Below are 12539 nucleotides of genomic sequence, written 5' to 3' on the forward strand. Positions count from 1 at the left end.
CTGCACCAATTGTGAAAGATAATTTTTCTTGGTTATTAGCAGAAACCTGTTGCCTTTATGGGTTTCACAGGTTTCTGTTTCCCAGTTAATATCCGGGTAGTTAAAGTCCCCCATAACCCCCGGCCTGCGCAATTTTGAGGAAGAAATTTTGTTTTATTTCTCAAATTTTTATCACTAAATAAAACGAACATCTGCATATTGTAGATGTGATCACGCTACAGCGCAGCCTGCCTACTGAATGTGATTTTGTAAAATAGGGGTCCGGTCAGTGACCTGTCAGAAGCCATCAGTATGAATAGCTAATCGGAGCACCACATGCAGACCCCCGCAGGCCGCCCCTGGCACGAGAATATCATTAACTCAAAACTGAAAATAAAGATTACACAACAACCACAAGACGGATTTCATCGACCAAGGAATCATTATAATCAGTATAACGGCACCAACCTGACACTGTCTGTAGGCTACGGAGCACAATCCTGCTGACTGGCTTCCTTTAAAGCACCGCTCCAGTGTTTGCTTGTTTTTTTCCAATTCTGGAGTGGTGTCACTAATCTAAGTTACCTTCCCCAGTATTACTTACCAGCTGCCGTCTTCAGTTCTTCCTGGTACCGCTTCGGTCCCACCATCTTGTGACCACAACTTCTGACTGACCGGGAGTCACAGGTAACGGTTCCACATTCTCAGTGTAAGTCCCTGAGATCCCCGTCCTAGCCCTCATAGACTTACATGGACTTGTGACTTCTGGCTTGCCCAGCAAGATCCGGCAGATCACAGCCTACAGAAGACTGACCGGAGCGGTGCCGATAAAAGATGAAGATGGTGGGTGATGAGTATAAGGCTGGAGGCAGGGAACTTACATTAGTAGCACCACTTCAGTTCCACAATAATATAAACCGCTGGAGTGGTGCTCTAACTTTGTGTGTAGGAAGAAAATGAACGCTAAGAATATTCTGTGTGAAGGTGAGCAGAGCCTTTTATATGCTGTTATATTTAAGGGGAGAACATTACAGGTCCGTACTCCCAATAGCCGATATGGCACAAAAATAAGGCATTTAACTACTTGAGGCACTGAAGTGAGGAGTCTGGGGCATTGAGCGCGCTCGCCCTGCTTAACAGGGTACTGATTGACAGAGTGCTGTGTGTAAGGGCATGCACACGCAGCAGTAAAATACTGCCATTAAACAGGACAGCATATTAAAGGGGTTGTCCAGGCTTTTCCCACTCTGTGACTGCAAACTTGTGATTTTCCATATCGCGAGCACTGCGCGCTTTTAGGATTCTCTGGTGCCAGCGGCAAGACCGGGCAGTCATGTGACCACAAGTATGCAAAATTCATACTCCTGGCCACATTCCGACTAGACTCACGTGGCTATTAACAATTCGGTTTTATTGAGCAAGGCTGTGCACCTCTAGTCGGAATGTGACCGGAAGAATTAATGTCGCATACTTGTGGTTACATGACCACTCGGCCGCACCCAGGGGCGCACTATAAGAGGGTCAATCTGGGCGGTAGCCCAAGGCCCAGTGGTGTGGGGGGCCCTAGGCTACCACACAGATTGCCCGCTGGCCGCCGCCATCAGGGCATTACTGCATGTGCACATGGGCGGGCTGGGCCGGGCTGCAGGAATGTATATGTCCCCCAGGCCGGTGTGTAAGCAGCTGCTGAGGGCCGCTCGCCCATACCGGAGAATCCTCCCTCCTCGTGATGTGGGGATTCACATGTCTTCAGTGGTGTGAAAAGCCTGGACAACCCCTTTACCCTGATAGAACTGGTTTAACCACTCAATGACCGCCAATACACCTTTTTAAAGTCACAGAATTGAGGCTAAAAGGCCCCCACCCCCACTCTGGAAAGTTCAGCGGATATCAGCAGTATATCATAGCTGACATCCTGTTGATTCAGCCACAAACTGTGCTCACAAGATGCCAAGACAACCAAAGGTCATGGAAAGCAACGTTTTAGTTGTAAAAAATGTAATTATCTTTTTTTTATCATTTTAATCTACTTTGCGTTCATTTTTGTGGAGCACCAGAAGTGTTAACAAACTTCCTAACAGCCGTTTTGCCTAATTCGAGCGGTGCAGCTTTTAAAATGGGAATTTTCTAAAATATGAGTCACTCAGTCAAAGCAAAACTGAATGTGTTTTTGTAAATTTCCTTGAAAAAAAAAAATGAAACGTTCTAACAAAAAAATAATACTGACATGTCGGAAATGCAGTTTATTAACTAGTTTGTGTAGTATGGTTCTCCCATGATGGCGCTCTTCAGGTCATCTGACCACTGCAGCCAATTACAGACTGCAGCGGTGCTGTGACTTAGGAACAACCCGCGCCTGCTCGATCTTCAGGGGCAGTGGAGGGTGAGTATGCCTCTGCTTATTATTTTTTCATTAATCCATACCATATATATATATATATATATATATATATATATATATATATATATATATATATATATATATATATATATATATATATATATATATATTAGTTTTGATGTGAACAATACCTTTAAAGTTTAAAAAAATTGAAAAATTGCAAATTTTTCTAACTTTTCATAAAGTTTGTTATTTAAGAAAAATGAAAACTGTATGGATCTAAGCTTTCTATGAACATAGGAGACAATTCACCAAAGCTTTTACTCCAGAAAACAGAAAAGCAGAGTGAAAGCTTTGAAAACTCTCAAATATTTTATTATTTTCTTTTTATTACGCCTTCTATCTTGTCTGCTGTAGTCTACCTGATCAGACGCAGTTCACATGTTGACTTTTATAGACTCACTTTACAGCCATGCTTTGTTTGTTCTCTTAGGTGGAGCAGGTGAAGTTATTGGATCGTTTTAGTCCAAGCAACAAGTCGACTTCAGGAACGTTGTATCTCACAGCCACGCACTTACTGTTTATAGACTCGCAGCAGAGAGAGATCTGGGTACGTGCAGTCGTCGGTGGACCTCCTTATCTCACACATACACTCCTTTAGGTTATATGCACATCAAGTCTTTTTTGCTCATGTATCAGAGCAGAAATGTAGGTTTTTGAAGAGTTTTGAGATTTGGAAAACTCAGTGTGCACATAGCCTTAAACTATACAAACTGGTCAATATTTACCTTCAATGAACTACAACTGATGTTATCTAATCCTGACAACCCCTTTACATATCCCCGTTGAAGCATATAGACATCGCAGAGAGCAAAAGACCCTAACCAAACCCATGTTGTAGGGACACTGGTGAAGAATGGTTCTCACTGTGGCCCAACCAAACTGTCCATGTATTTTTAAAGCTTGACCCTCTTCAGGTATTGGCTTAGTTGGCTTCGATTGGAAAAGATCTTGTCAAGATGACGTGACCCCATAACCGCTTCCCACTAATGGACAATTATGTCCCAACTAGATGGTGGCCCGATTCTAACGCATCGGGTATTCTAGAATATGCATGTCCACGTAGTAGATTGCCCAGCGACGCAGTAGATTGCCCAGCGACGCAGTAGATTGCCCAGCGACACAGTAGATTGCCCAGCGACGCAGTAGATTGCCCAGCGACGTAGTAGATTGCACAGCCACGTAGTATATTGCACAGCGATGTAGTATACAGCACAGAGCCACGTAGTATAGAGACTTAAAAAAAAAAAAAATATATATATACTCACCTTCCGATGGCCCGTTGGAAGTTCTGCTATACTCACCATCCGCCGCCTTTGCCGCTCCTCGCCACGCTCCCGGGACCGCTCCATTGCAAGCGGCAGCTTCCGGTCCCAGGGCTGGTGTGAGCAGGACCTATGATGACGTCACGGCAGGTCCTTGTCGCCCTGGGACCGGAAGCTGCTGCTTGCAATGGAGCGGTCCCGGGAGCGTGGCGAGCAGCGGGAAAGGCGGTGGAGGGTGAGTATAGCAGGTTTTTTTTAAAATTATTTTTAACATGACATATTTTTACTATTGATGCTGCATAGGCAGCATCAATAGTAAATAGTTGGGGACACACAGGGTTAATAGCAGCGGTAACGGAGTGCGTTACACCGCGGGCCGTTACCGCTGCCATTAACCCTGTGTGCGCGGTGAGTGGAGGGGATTACGAAGCGGGCGCCGGGCAGTGAGTGTAGGGGAGGGACTAATCGGACTGTGCCCGTCGCTGATTGGTCGTGGCAGCCATGACAGGCAGCTGCCGAAACCAATCAGCGAACAAATAACCGTGACAGAAGGACAGACAGACGGAAGTGACCCTTAGACAATTATATATATACTAGATTGTGGCCCGATTCTAACGCATCGGGTATTCTAGAATATGCATGTCCCCGTAGTATATGGACAGTGATCATTCCAGAATTCGCGGCAGACTGTACCCGTCGCTGATTGGTCGAGGCAACCATTATGACATCTACGTCGATACTGTGCCCGTCGCTGAATCAGAAACGTGGGATTTCTACGTCCTTTATGACATCATCGTCGCTGTGCCCGTTGCTGATTGGTTGAGGCCTGGCGGCCTCGACCAATCAGAGACGCGGGATGTCTACGTCCTTTATGACATCATCGTCGCTGTGCCCGATTCTAACGCATCGGGTATTCTAGAATATGCATGTACCCGTAGTATATGGACAATGATGATTCCAGAATTCGCAGCAGATTGTGCCCGTCGCTGATTGGTCGAGGCAACCTTTATGACATCATCGTTGCCATGGCAACCATTATGACATCATCGTCACTGTGCCCGTCGCTGATTGGTCGAGGTCTGGCGGCCTCGACCAATCAGAGACGCGGGATTTCCAGGACAGACAGACAGACGGAAAAACCCTTAGACAATTATATATATAGATAGAGATTGTGTTTTTTTTTACTCAGCATAAAGAGCCTGCCGAACGTGCTCGGAATCATTATTTATTTATATAGCACCATTGATTCCATGGTGCTGTACATGAGAAAGGGGTCATATACAAAACACAGATATCATTTACAGTAAACATATTAACAATGACAGACTGGTACAGAGGGGAGAGGGTCATGCCCTTGCCGACTTACATTCTACAGGATGATGTTGAAAGAGACAATAGGTTGGGGAGTTGCGGCAGCTCCGGTGGTGTTGAGGTGGCAGCGTGATCATTGCAGGTTGTAGCTTTCTTCAAGAGATGGGTTTTCAGGTTCTGTCTGCAGGATCGGAATATGGTGGATAAGGCACAGAATTCCAGAGGATGGGGGCATATTCGGGAGAAGTCTTGGAGGCGATTGGGTGAGGAACTAATAAGTGTGGAGGAGAGAAGGCGGTCTTGGGAAGACTGGAGATTACCTGGGAAGATATCAGGAGATTAGTTTGGAGATGTACGTAGGAGACAGGTTATGGATGACTTTGTAGGTCAGTGTTAGTAGTTTGACCTGGATACGCTGGGGAATTGGGAGCCAATGAAGGGATTAGCCGAGGGAAAAATCTGAGGAGTAGCAAGGATAAGGATGGACTATTCGGGCAGCAGACTTAAGGACAGACTGGAGAGGTGCAAGAGTGTTAGCAGGTAAGCCACAGACAAGGATGTTGCAGTAGTTGAGGTGGGAGATAATGAGGGCATGCAAAAATATTTTAGTAGATTGAGGGTTGAAAAAAGGAAGTATTATGGAAATATTTTTGAGCTGAAGGCAACAGGTTGTGGCCGCAGCTTAGATGTGTGGTTTGAAGGACAGGGCAGAGTCAAGGGTTACCCTTGAGGAAGCTGCTTTCTGGTACAGGGGATAGTGTGATGTCATTTATTGTGATAGATATATTAGTTAGGGAAGATATGTAAGATGGAGGAAAGATAATAAGTTCAGATTTGTCCACATCGAGCTTGAGGAAGCAACCGGAGAATGAGGACACTAAGGCTCATAGACACTCTGGGATTATGGACAGCAGAGAGGTGACATCTGGGCCAGAGAGGTAGATCTGAGTGTCATCAGTGTACAGATGGTACTGGAAGCCATGGGACTTTGAGTTGTCCCAGGCCAAGGGCATAGATGGAGAAGAGTAGGGGGTCTTAAAACAGATCCTTGGCCGACTCCCAACAGAGAGAGAATGGGATGAGGAGGTAGTGTGGAATGAGGAGATTGAGGATAGGGCAAGGTCTTTGATGCCAAAGGAAGAGAGGATGTGTAGTAGAAGGCAGAGGACAGGTCTAGAAGGATGAGTATAGAGAATTGTCTGTTGGCTTTGGCTGTAAGTCTTCAGTAATTTTGGTCAGGGCAGTTTCAGTGGAATGATGGCGACGAAAGCCAGATTGTAGGTTGGCAAAGAGCAACTTAAATGAGAGGGGGGAGAAAAGTTTGTGAACATGTTGTTCAAGGAGTTTGGAAGCGAATGGGAGCAGCAATATGAGGTGATAGGCTACGTTCAGACTAGCGTTGTGCTAGTGTGCGTCGGGTTAGCGTCGGGCGACGCAGCGGCGACGCACGCGTCATGCGCCCCTATGTTTAACATGGGGGACGCATGCGTTTTTGTTTGTTTGCGTTTTGCGACAAATGCGTCTTTTTTGCCGCAAGCGTCGGACCAAGAAAACGCAACAAGTTGCATTTTTCTTGCGTCCGATTTTCGGCAAAAAACGACGCACGCGTCGCAAAACGCAGCGTTTTTGCGTGCGTTTTGCCGCGTTTTTGCGTGCGTTGTGCGTTGCTTCGCCGACGCAGCGGCGCACAACGCTAGTCTGAACGTAGCCATAGCTGGACATAGCGGTTGGGTTGAGGGATGCCTTTTTGAGCATAGGAGTGATTGTGGCATGTTTGAAAGCAGAAGGGAAGGTACCAGAAGTTTAATGATAGGTTGAAGTGATGTGATAAGTTGGGTGGTGAAGTTGAGGAGGAGATGGGATGGGGTCAAGTACACAAGTTGTGAGGTGTGATTTGAAGAGGAGATAAGTAAGGTTTCCTTCAGTGATGTTGGAGAGGGAGGTTATGGGGGAGGGGCATTGGTCTGGTATACAAAGGGGTTGTGGTGGTCGAACAATAAAGACTTGCCTTGTTTAGTTGATCTTATTTTTGAAATGCATGGCAAAGTCCTCAAAAGAGATTAGGGAGGTCAGAGGGAGCAGTGGAGATTGGACAACAGAGTTAAGTTTTGAATAGCTGTTTGGGGTTGTTGGATAAGGAAGATACAAAACTTGTGAAGATGTCCTGTTTAGCAGAGGTGAGGGCTGATTTGAATGTGAGTGTTGCTTGTTAGAATCCAGTGATGTCATCTTGCGAACTTGTTTTCTTCCAGAGCCACTCCGCATCTGTGGACACTTGCCGAAGGTTTTTAGTGGTGTTATTGTGCCAGAGTTGTCTACTCATTCGTCACACTTTGCCGTGAATGAGAGGGGCAACTGCATCAATACCTGTTGCCATTATGGCATTGTAGAAAGCAGTGGCACTGTCTGTGAAGATATGGATGCCAGTAGTATAATAGTCAGAGAGTGTTCTAGTGTCTAGATGTGCAAGGTCTCTATAGGAGTATGCTACATGCTGGACATGGATGACAATGTGAGTAGATGGTGGTCAGATAGGGAGAGAGAGGAGGTTCTGAAGTTACATAGGGAGCAGAGGCGGGTGAAGATACGGTCTAATGTGTGTCCGTCTGTGTGGGTGGCTAAGGAGGACCACTATCCAAAAGATGAAATAAGCAACGTGAGTTTGGAGGCTGCCAACTTACAGGTGTCAATGGGGGATGTTGAAGTCACCCATGATGACGGTGAGAATGTCACCAGAGAGAAATTGAAGAAGCCTGGTGGAGAAATGGTCAATAAAGGCAATGGCCGGGCCTGGAGGTCGGTATATGACGGCCACTTGGAGGTTGTTGGTGGGATAGTAGATGTGGACAGAGTGGACTTCAAAATAATGGAGAATAAGGGAGAGCAGAGGTGGGATTGGGTTGAAGGTGCAGATGGTAAAAAGACCCACTCCTCCACCATGTCTGTTCCCGGGGCGAGGAGTGTGGGTGAAGTGGAGGCCGCCGTAACACAGCGCAGCAGGGGAGGCTGTGTCGGAGGATGTCAGCCTCTGACACTGGCAATCCTCCAGAGGAAATCCGCAACTTCAGTTTCTCTTGTGGATATTCTAAGTTTTCTGTGCAGATTTTCCCCATAGACTTGCATTAGATGCGGAAAATCCACAGGTAAAAACCGCAAATACCAGAAAGTATGGAAAATAAAGCAGCTTTATTTAAAACATGACATAACAAAAAGAGACAAAAACCACAGCTATAAAAGCGCAAGTAATATTATGTAATAGGCGCAGAAAATCTCCAACATCAAAGTCATAGAATTAGTCATAGAATTTGCAATGTGTCGATGAAAAGAAAAAGAGAAAAATAGGTTATGTCATGGCTCCCAAAATATCTCTGCTTTATAGGACATGGATGACTTTATTTGGATGGTTTTGTGCATAGTTGAGGTTTGTACTCCCCGTGACTGATGTGCTCCTGGTCTACATTAGATTCTGCACCATCACATCTCTGCTGTGGAGAAGCTGGCCCTCACCACCACAGGCTGCCCACTAGTCATCCAGTGCAAGAACTTCCGCGTGGTGCATTTCATAGTTCCCAAAGAGCGGGACTGTCATGACATCTACAACTCTCTGCTCCAGCTGTCCAGGCCAGGTAGGACCACATCCAAGTCTTTATATGAGTCGTATATATATAATAAATAATCTCCTGGTTATGTGTCAGTCTTCACTTCAGTGTTGGCATTCTATTCATGAAACTGGTAGTTCAGGATCAGCATAAGCAATCGGGGGCTGGAAATCTTGCCTTTTGAATATTGTAAAATTTGTAAAAAAATAAAAATAAAAAATTGGTGTCCCCAGTTTTTGAGACCCCTAAGTTTTATTTTTCCATGGAGGGTCCTGTGTCGGGGCCGTTTTTTGCTCACCGAGCTGTAGTTTTTAATGACATCATTTTGGAGCACACACAGCCTTTTGATCACATTTTAGTGCATTTTTAAATTACATGCATCTTTTCGTTTTCACTTTTTTTCTGCACAATATTTGCCATACTTGTTAAATATTTTTATATTTTCATACATCTGACTTTTACGGATGCAGCAAAATTTTAAAACACTTGTATTTTATTTTATCTATTTACTTTTGACTGAGCAAAATGGTGAGGATTACGGTATATATATATGGTATATATATATATAGTACAGACCAAAAGTTTGGACACACCTTCTCATTTAAAGATTTTTCTGTATCTCCATGACTATGAAAATTGTAAATTCACAATGAAGGCATCAAGACTATGAACTAACACATGTGGAATTATACACTTAACAAAAAAGTGTGAAACAACTGAAAATGTCTTATATTCTAGTTTCTTCAAAGTAGCCACATTTTGCTTTGATGACTGCTTTGCACACTCTTGGCATTCTCTTGATGAGCTTCAAGAGGTAGTCACCAGGAATGGTCTTCCAACAATCTTGAAGGAGTTCCCAGAGATGCTTAGCACTTGTTGGCCCTTTTGCCTTCACTCTGCGGTCCAGCTCACCCCAAAACATCTCGATTGGGTTCCGGTCTGGCCAGGTCATCTGGCGTAGCACCCCATCACTCTCCTTTTTGGTCAAGCCTGGAGGTGTGTTTGGGGTCATTGTCCTGTTGAAAAATAAATGATGGTCCACCTAAACGCAAACGGGATGGAATAGCATGCCGCTGCAAGATGCTGTGGTAGCCATGCTGGTTCAGTATGCCTTCAATTTTAAATAAATCCCCATCAGTGTCACCAGCAAAGCACCCCCACACCATCACACCTCCTCCTCCATGCTTCAAGGTGGGAACCAGACATGTAGAGTCCATCCGTTCACCTTTTCAGCGTCGCACAAAGACACGGTGGTTGGAACCAAAGATCTCAAATTTGGACTCATCAGACCAAAGCACAGATTTCCACTGGTCTAATGTCCATTCCTTGTGTTCTTTAGCCCAAACAAGTCTCTTCTGCTTGTTGCCTGTCCTTAGCAGTGGTTTCCTAGCAGCTATTTTACCATGAAGGCGTGCTGCACAAAGTCTCCTCTTAACAGTTGTAAAGATGTGTCTGCTGCTAGAACTCTGTGTGGCATTGACCTCGTCTCTAATCTGAGCTGCTGTTAACCTGCGATTTCTGAGGCTGGTGACTCGGATAAACTTATACTCAGAAGCAGGGGTGACTCTTGGTCTTCCTTCCCTGGGGCGGTCCTCATGTGAGCCAGTTTCTTTGTAGCGCTTGATGGTTTTTGCCACTGCACTTGGAGACACTTTCAAAGTTTGCACAATTTTTCGGACTGACTGACCTTCATTTCTTAATGTTATAATAGCCACTCGTTTTTCTTCACTTAGCTGCTTTTTTCTTGCCATAATACAAATTCTAACAGTCTATTCAGTAGGACTATCAGCTGTGTATCCACCAGACTTCTGCACAACACAACTGATGGTCCCAACACCATTTATAAGGCAAGAAATCCCACTTATTAAACCTGACAGGGCACACCTGTGACGTGAAAACCATTCCCGGTGACTACCTCTTGAAGCTCATCAAGAGAATGCCAAGAGTGTGCAAAGCAGTCATCAAAGCAAAAGGTGGCTACTTTGAAGAACCTAGAATATAAGACATAAATTCAGTTGTTTCACACTTTTTTGTTAAGTATATAATTCCACATGTGTTAATTCATAGTTTTGATGCCTTCAGTGTGAATGTACAGTTTTCATATTCATGAAAATACAGAAAAATCTTTAAATTTATATATCTATAATATAACGCTGGGAGCATCACTCTGTCCGAAGCCTTTATAGACTGCGCAAGCGCCGGCGCAGTCTGGGCCTTACACTGAACGCACACCGCGATCTCCAACAGAGAAGCAGGGTGAGTATCGCCTATATTCACCTGTCCTCCGTTCCACCGCTGAGCGCCGCCATCTTCCCGGTCTTCGGCCTGTGACCTTCAGTTCAGAGGGCGCGATGACGCGCTTAATGCGCGACGGCGCCGCCCTCTGACTGAACAGTCACAGCCAGAAAAGCCGGGAAGATGGCGGCGCTCAGCGGTGGAACGGGGACAGGTGAATATAGTAAGCGCTGGGGGGCCTGAGCTGGCGGCGATACCGGCACCTGACCCCCACAGCGCGCTGGTGTCCCCGCCTGCTCAGGCCCCCCAGCACTCGGCGCCCAGCGACCATAGGTGAGTATGTTTTTTTTTTTTTCTTTATATTGCAGCAGCAGCATACGGGGCATATAGAATGGAGCATGTTAAGGGGGTCATCAACCATAATGGAGCAGTGTACGGGGGCATATAGAATGGAGCATGTTAAGGAGGCCATCAACCATAATGGAGCAGTGTACGGGGGCATATAGAATGGAGCATGTTAAGGGGGCCATCAACCATAATGGAGCAGTGTACGGGGGCATATAGAATGGAGCATGTTAAGGGGGTCATCAACCATAATGGAGCAGTGTACGGGGGCATATAGAATGGAGCATGTTAAGGGGGCCATCAACCATAATGGAGCAGTGTACGGGGGCATATAGAATGGAGCATGTTAAGGGGGCCATCAACCATAATGGAGCAGTGTACGGGGGCATAGAGTATGGAGCATCTTATGAGGCCATAAACCATAATGGAGCAGTGTGGGAGCAGCACATGACAGAACAGGGGCGCAGGATGGGAGCAGCAAATGACAGAACGGGGGCGCAGGATGGGAGCAGCACATGACAGAACGGGGGCGCAGGATGGGAGCAGCACATGACAGAACGGGGGCGCAGGATGGGAACAGCACATGACAGAATAGGGCAGCACATGACAGAATAGGGGCGCAGGATGGGAGCAGCACATGACAGAACGGGGGCGCAGGATGGGAGCAGCACATGACAGAACGGGGGCGCAGGATGGGAGCAGCACATGACAGAATAGGGCAGCACATGACAGAATGGGGGAGCAGGATGGGAGCAGCACATGACAGAACGGGGGCGCAGGATGGGAGCAACACATGACAGGATGGGGACGCAGGATGGGAGCAGCACATGACAGAACGGGGGCGCAGGATGGGAGCAGCACATGACAGAATATGGCAGCACATGACAGAATGGGGGCGCCGGATGGGAGCAGCACATGACAGAACGGGGGCGCAGGATGGGAGCAGCACATGACAGAACGGGGGCGCAGGATGGGAGCAGCACATGACAGAACGGGGGCGCAGGATGGGAGCAGCACATGACAGAATAGGGCAGCACATGACAGAACGGGGGTGCAGGATGGGAGCAGCACATGACAGAATGGGGGCGCAGGATGGGAGCAACACATGACAGGATGGGGTCGCAGGATGGGGACGCAGGATGGGTGCAGCACATGACAGGATGGGGACGCAGGATGGGTGCAGCACATACCAGGATAGGGACGCAGGATGGGTGCAGCACATGACAGGATGGGGACGCAGGATGGGTGCAGCACATGACAGGATGGGGACGCAGGATGGGTGCAGCACATGACAGGATGGGGACGCAGGATGGAGCAGCACATGACAGGATGGGGACGCAGGATGGGTGCAGCACATGACAGGATGGGGACGCAGGATGGGTGCAGCACATGACAGGATGGGGA

The 12539-nt window shown here is 46.8% G+C and overlaps 1 protein-coding gene across 1 annotated transcript in view; it reads left to right on the top strand.

The window, feature by feature from the left end:
• MTMR6 (myotubularin related protein 6) overlaps positions 1 to 12539 on the top strand; it is an 87266-nt gene that overhangs the window by 35279 nt on the left and 39448 nt on the right. The window contains exons 2-3 of the mRNA XM_069759061.1: positions 2814 to 2930; positions 8420 to 8582. Of these exons, the coding sequence (XP_069615162.1) occupies positions 2814 to 2930; positions 8420 to 8582 (280 nt within the window). The remainder of the gene's footprint in view (positions 1 to 2813; positions 2931 to 8419; positions 8583 to 12539) is intronic.

This window comes from Ranitomeya imitator, chromosome 3, assembly GCF_032444005.1.
Source record: "Ranitomeya imitator isolate aRanImi1 chromosome 3, aRanImi1.pri, whole genome shotgun sequence".
Classification (NCBI taxonomy): domain Eukaryota; kingdom Metazoa; phylum Chordata; class Amphibia; order Anura; family Dendrobatidae; genus Ranitomeya; species Ranitomeya imitator.